The sequence below is a fragment of the Lepus europaeus genome, chromosome 10, assembly GCF_033115175.1.
Source record: "Lepus europaeus isolate LE1 chromosome 10, mLepTim1.pri, whole genome shotgun sequence".
Classification (NCBI taxonomy): Eukaryota; Metazoa; Chordata; class Mammalia; order Lagomorpha; family Leporidae; genus Lepus; species Lepus europaeus.
The window spans coordinates 113,504,353-113,510,416 of NC_084836.1; the positions used below are offsets into that span (position 1 = coordinate 113,504,353).

Here is a 6,064-nt window from a genome sequence, read left to right on the forward strand (position 1 = left end):
GACCAGGATAAGTACCTGGCTCCTGCCTTCGGATCAGCGCGGTGCACCTGCCACAGTGCGCCGGCCGCGGCGGCCATTGGAGGGTGAACCAACAGCAAAGGAAGACCTTTCTCTCTCTTTCCTTTCTCTCTATCCACTCTGCCTGTCAAAGAAGCTGGATCAGAAGCAGGAGGTGCTGGGACTCAAACCAGCACTCCGATAATAGGGTGCAAGCACCCCAAGCAGCAGCGTAACCACTGTGCCACACACAACATCCACCTCGTCATTAACCTTTTGCATGGGAAAGTGTACTGGTCCAGTTAGATGTGGCTTAGCCACATCAATGGATCTGGAGATGTCTTGACCTTAGGCGCTGGTGCTGAGGGTTTGGAGAGCTGTTTGGGGCTTGTTAACGTGCTCACTTGCATTCTAACGAACCTGCCTTGCTTCAGTTTTTGAATCAGAGCCGTCAGGCACTCGAAATGAAAATGGAAAATCCAGCTGCTGGTGGTGCTGCAGTGATGAGGCCCATGGTGCAGCCCCAGGTGAGCTCCCAGGTGAGCCATTCTCCACGTTCACTCAGTGCCCATCCCCAGCACAGGCAGGACCCATGCTTGGTGCCCAGTGAGTGTTAAACAGACCAATTCCGAATTTCTCCTGTAAGAAGCCATTCTGTAGCCCCATCAAGCGTTTTCTCTTCCCTTCTTCTCTCTTGCTGGTGATGACAGGCATCAGAGAAGGAGGAGGGGGTCTTCGTTAAAGTCACTGATTAGTATCTTTTAATGTATAGCAGCTGTCTCTTGGCTTTTTAGGAATTTAAAATAACCTGTAAACATTTCTATGTTCCTGGATTGTGAAACCACAGGGTCATTAGGTAAAATTTTGGTAATTATAAGTATAAAGAAAGGATAAAGCTAAAAACTTGCCATGGGACTCCAAATCCCATTAAGCTGGGTGGTACTAATGCCATCCTACATGTTCAAGTGTTCATATTAAGTGTGTAACTGATCATATAGCTAGCATTAAGTGTCAAAGGCATCACAAAAATAAGACCAAGTATCTGGTAATAACAATACATAGAATTAAAACAGAGAGAATGAGCCAACCTGGGAAGCAGGCCACACAGCAGACTCAGAATGACAAACACCCTAACAGCACTCTGACCTCAGAATCAGCCCTTAAGGCATTTCTGGCTGAAAAGCCCATGAGAGCATTCAGGCATGGAAAGCCAAGACACTGTGACAAAAAATGATCTACATGAAGGATCTTTGTGAGTGAGATCCCAGTGGAAAGAATGGGCCATCAAAGGAGGAGGTACCTTTCTCTGAAGGGAGGAGAGAACTTCCACTTTGCTTATGGTCCTGTCAAATAATGTCGGAGTTTGTGGACTGAAAAGGCTTCCATAGCCTTGGCAGCTCATGACAAGAGCCTTGGGTAATCACTGACGTCATAAATAAGAGTGTCAGTTGTTAAATCACCAACAGGAGTCACTGTGCACTTGTTCCCCATGTAAGACCTCTGTCCTTAATGTGTTGTACTATGAGAATTAACAGTAAAACTTGTCTTCAAACAGTACTTTATACTTTGTGTGTCTGTGTGGGTGCAAACTGTTGAAATCTTAGAGTTGGTCTTCTGTATATAAAGATAAGTAAAAATGAATCTTAATGAAGAATGGGATGGGAGAGGGAGTAGGAGGTGGGACAGGATTGAGAGTGGGAGGGCGGGTATCGGGGGAGAAATTCCTAAAGCTGTACCTATGGAATTTATATTCACTAAATAAAAGCTTTCTGAAAAAAAAAAAAAAAAAGAAAAAGAAAATGATATATAATTCCATTCTCAATGAGTCTGGGATGACCTGTTTCCCATAACGGCAGGGAATGTTAAACTCTGTGTCTGCAGCCAGTGGTGGAAAGGGTGCCCAGGTATTTTCTTAATGTGAATGAGGCAGATGACTACATGACAGTCACCTTCTGGGGTAGGAAACCAGGTTTTTTTTTTTTTTAAACCTGTGAAATGCCTGATTTTCACTATGCCCACTTAGAAGAACCTCTCTATTTTCTTGATAATCAGACGTCCTGTATAAGCTGTTAGATGTCCTCCGAAAAGGGTGATGCGAGTGTGTTTTTTGGAAACGATGCTCTGCAGCGGAAGAGTTGAGACAGCCTCAGGGTCTTCTCTGCCTCTGTTAGGAGTAGAAGAGAGCGCAGGAGCTGGGGCGGGTCCTCGGAGACAGCCTCAGGGTCTTCTCTGCCTCTGTTAGGAGTAGAAGAGAGCGCAGGAGCTGGGGCGGGTCCTCGGAGACAGCCTCAGGGTCTTCTCTGCCTCTGTTAGGAGTAGAAGAGAGCGCAGGAGCTGGGGCGGGTCCTCGGAGACAGCCCTGTGCCCCCCCCCCCCCCCCCCCGCTTCGCTCCTCTACCACCCAGCACACTCTGTCTTGCCCTTTAAGAAACAGTTTTATTTCCTGGTTTCTGAAGAGTCTGTCTCAGATTTTATGCTAACTGTTCTGTCGCTGTGAGAAGTGTTTCTAGCTACATTAAAAGCGTGACAACTTGTCTCCCTGTGTTTCCTAGCTACAAATAATCTCCAGGTCTCCCCCCCCCCCCCCCCCAACAGCCTAAAAGCTTTTATCGTAAAGACTGGTGCATAGACACTGGGTGGTTTTCTCCCTGCCCCCGATGTGTTGTGGGGTCCCGTGTGTAGGGCACTGGCTGGATCGTGTTATGGATATGTAACTGCACTGCTCCTTGGGTGTTAGCAGGGCTTTCTGAATGCCCAGATGGTTGCCCAGCGCAGCAGAGAGCTGCTCAGTCATCACTTCCGACAGCAGAGGGTGGCCATGTTGATGCAGCAGCAGCAGCAGCAGCAAACCCAAGCCTTCAGCCCGCCCCCCAATGTGACCGCCTCCCCCAGCATGGATGGGGTTTTGGCAGGACCTGCGATGCCACAGGCGCCACCACAGCAGTTTCCATATCCACCAAATTACGGTAAAGTGGGTGGGGAGGGTGTGCTTTCCCCGAGTGACGTTGTGAAAGATGTGAGCGTCACTAGATCGGCACACCTGAGGAGCAGACGTCACTCGCCCTGTCTCACTGCTGCCTCTGTGCCCCAGGGTGGGAACTCGGTGGTATCAGAAGGCCTGGCCAGGTCAGAGGCAGGAATGGACCATGGGGGCTTCCGGGCTCCCACTGCATGGGCGTCTTACAGTGAGGCCGATTTCTCTGCTGGTCTGCCTTCGAGAGGCTGTGGGACACAAGGGGTCACAGCTTACGTTTCTGGATGCAGCCATCTTGGGATGCGAGGGGCGTTGGTGCGACTAGAGTGAGTCCCTGGGCACAGAATCACCATGGAAACGGTGGCCCTCGTGTGCCCTAGATGGGCAGCCTTTCTGTTGTGGTGAGCCCACCACTGTGGCTGTCACTCGGTCCGGAGCAGGCGTAGCTGGGAGGCGACACCCTGTGCACTTCCTATCAGCACCTGTTCCCGAAGGATGGGAAAGTGATGCCGGAGCACTTAGTTTTTTCTGTTTTCTTTTAAGGAATGGGACAACAGCCAGACCCAACCTTTGGAAGAGTGGCTAGTCCTCCTAGTGCAATGATGTCATCGCGGATGGGTCCTTCCCAGAACCCCATGCTGCAGCACCCTCAGACTGCACCCATGTATCAGTCCTCAGAGATGAAGGGCTGGCCGTCAGGAGGCCTGGCCAGGAGCAGGTAAAGACCAGCGACTTCAGGAGCCTTCACATCCCAGTGCCAAAGGCCAGGGAGTCGACGTCTCTGCGCTTTCAGCCAGCTTGGGTGGGGAGCTCAGACGGCCTGGGCTATTAGATGGTGTCGGTTGTGTCCGTTTTGAGAACCTGTCATACTGCACACAAGCCCAGAGTGGCCCCGAGTACAGGCAGCATAAGTGGAAGACTGGCTGTGGGCAGGATCCTCTCCCAGTATTTCCTACCTAGGTGGTCTTAACGTGGTGATGGGCTCGCCCTGTGTGCCCCGAGCCGCTGAGTGACTCCCGAGCTAATGCCGCACTTTCTCTGCAGCTCCTTTGCCCAGCAGCAGTTCGCGCAGCAGGCGAACCCTGCAGCATACGGGATGGTGCACATGAACGGCAGCGCTGGCCACTTGGGACAGATGAACGTGAGCCCCATGCCCATGGCCGGCATGCCCATGGGTCCTGACCCGGTAAGGACATCTGTTCCTTTTTCAGAAAGTTCTTGTTTTCTGGAGAGAACCACTGCCTCCCTCCCTCCCCTGTAATCCGAAGGTCCCGTGTAGGATTTCACTCGGATGTCCTCGCATCACTTAAAGTACAGTAATTGAGAACACTTTGGCACTGGGGACTAAGGGGTCGGAGCCCGCCAGGCCACGTTGCAGGCCATCACTGTCGACACTGGGACTTGTCTTCTGTTGTGCTGAGTGCCCGTTTTATTCCTGTTCTTTCTGGTTGTTAACAGAAATACTGCTGACGTCTCGACACCAGGCCCTCTAAGGAGATCAGTGTACAGGTGACACCGCACGTGGACTGTTGGGAGGGAAGACTCGTTCTGCGCGGTCTGACTTGAAGAAGGGACCGGCTGTGAGCCCCGTCAAGGGAGTTCCAAGTGATGCTGTTTGAGCAGGACTGGATTTGAAGCTGACGTGCAACACCTACCTGTACTCCCACCCTGTGCATCCCCGCGTTCGGAACAGAAGTCTTTCTGACGTTCTGCCCCCGAGGGATGTAATCCTGGAGCCACGGAGTGTCACCTCTTTCTGCCTTGATAGCCAACGTCTCTCAAATAGGTGGGCCAGACAACACTGGAGAAGCAGAGGAGAACATCCGGTTTCTCCCTGCAGTACTGGACAAAGAGCACAGTTCCAAGCGTCCTGTGTTTTGTCACCAAGTGGTTCCTGCTCTGCCCTTGGCTGGTGCGGAGCGACTCTGTCCCTTGTCTCTGTGTCCCGGGCTTTCTCCTCTGAAGACTGATTGCCCCCATGTTCTGTAATCCTTCACCTCTGGGAATTGTCACTGATGGTCGCTGGCTTTCAGAAGGGAAAACGAGATGACAGTATTTAATTGCAGCAGTAGCAAAGTTTTCACATGCTGATGTGCAGCCGTGTGCACTTTATTTAAAAAGTAATGGATAAATGCAATATTCTTGAGGTCTTGAGGAATGAACCACATTCCTGGTTTTTGTCTAATCTCTTGGACAAGAACTATGATTTTTTAAAGAATATTAGTGTCACCCTTTGCCTATATGGTAGAGCAATAATGCTTTTTGAAAATAAACTCTGAAAACTCAAGGCCAGGTACTGCATTCTGAATCAGAATTCTGCAGTGTTTCTGTGAATATTTTTTTTTTGTAAATATGACCTTTAAGATATTGTATTATGTAAAATATGTATATACCTTTTTTTGTAGATCACAACTCATTTTTACAAAGTTTGTGAAGCGAAATATTTAACATTGTTGATTTCTGTAAGCTCAGTGTGGCGCGGCTGCTGGCACACGGGCCACCCCGGAGTTGTGCAGCCGGGGGGCGGGGGAGGTGAAGGCAGCCTGTCCTCCGCCAGCCTTTGCCGCCTCACCCTTTCCAATCTCCCAATCTCCATGCTTTTTAAGAGATCATTTGTTTAGATGTAGGCATTTACATTTTAAATTCCTCCACCAGAACTAAGCACTTTTGTTAATTTTGGGAAAGAATGGATATGGGGAAATAAACACTTAAAATCAGGAATTAAAAACAAGCGATTTGACTTAAAAGGAATCTCTTGGATTTTAAGCAGTCTATAACAACAGCAGTTATTTTTTTAATTGTCTTTTCATCCATTCTAGGAGCGCACTAAGACTTTGGTTGCTAGGATCTGAATCCCACACTGAGGTCGCAGGAGTGCAAGCCTGGGCGCGCTTCCTGGTGCCTGCTCCGCTGCCTTGCCATTCTGCTCCCACCGCTGGTGCTGCACGCCTCTGAGGTAGAACAGTCAGGGTGACTTCCTAAGCGCCGTGTCCAGAACAGCGTTGCTGGGGTTCAGAGCCACAGTCCCACTGAGCGTCCCTGCCCATCCCCTCTCCATTTTACTCTTTCCTGAGGCTGCCTCTCCTTGGCACC

General features: G+C 50.1%; 1 protein-coding gene across 7 annotated transcripts in view; it reads left to right on the forward strand.

Moving 5' to 3' along the window:
- NCOA3 (nuclear receptor coactivator 3) overlaps positions 1-5,718 on the forward strand; it is a 144,815-nt gene extending 139,097 nt beyond the window's left edge. For 4 of the 7 annotated variants that reach the window (XM_062204317.1, XM_062204315.1, XM_062204318.1 and 1 more), the window contains 5 exons: positions 432-536; positions 2,735-2,963; positions 3,515-3,689; positions 4,016-4,157; positions 4,430-5,718. In XM_062204317.1, the coding sequence (XP_062060301.1) occupies positions 432-536; positions 2,735-2,963; positions 3,515-3,689; positions 4,016-4,157; positions 4,430-4,441 (663 nt within the window). In that variant the 3' untranslated portion in view covers positions 4,442-5,718. The remainder of the gene's footprint in view (positions 1-431; positions 537-2,734; positions 2,964-3,514; positions 3,690-4,015; positions 4,158-4,429) is intronic. The other 3 variants (XM_062204319.1, XM_062204320.1, XM_062204321.1) reach the window with 3 other exon arrangements.
- The last annotated feature ends 346 nt before the right edge of the window (positions 5,719-6,064 follow it).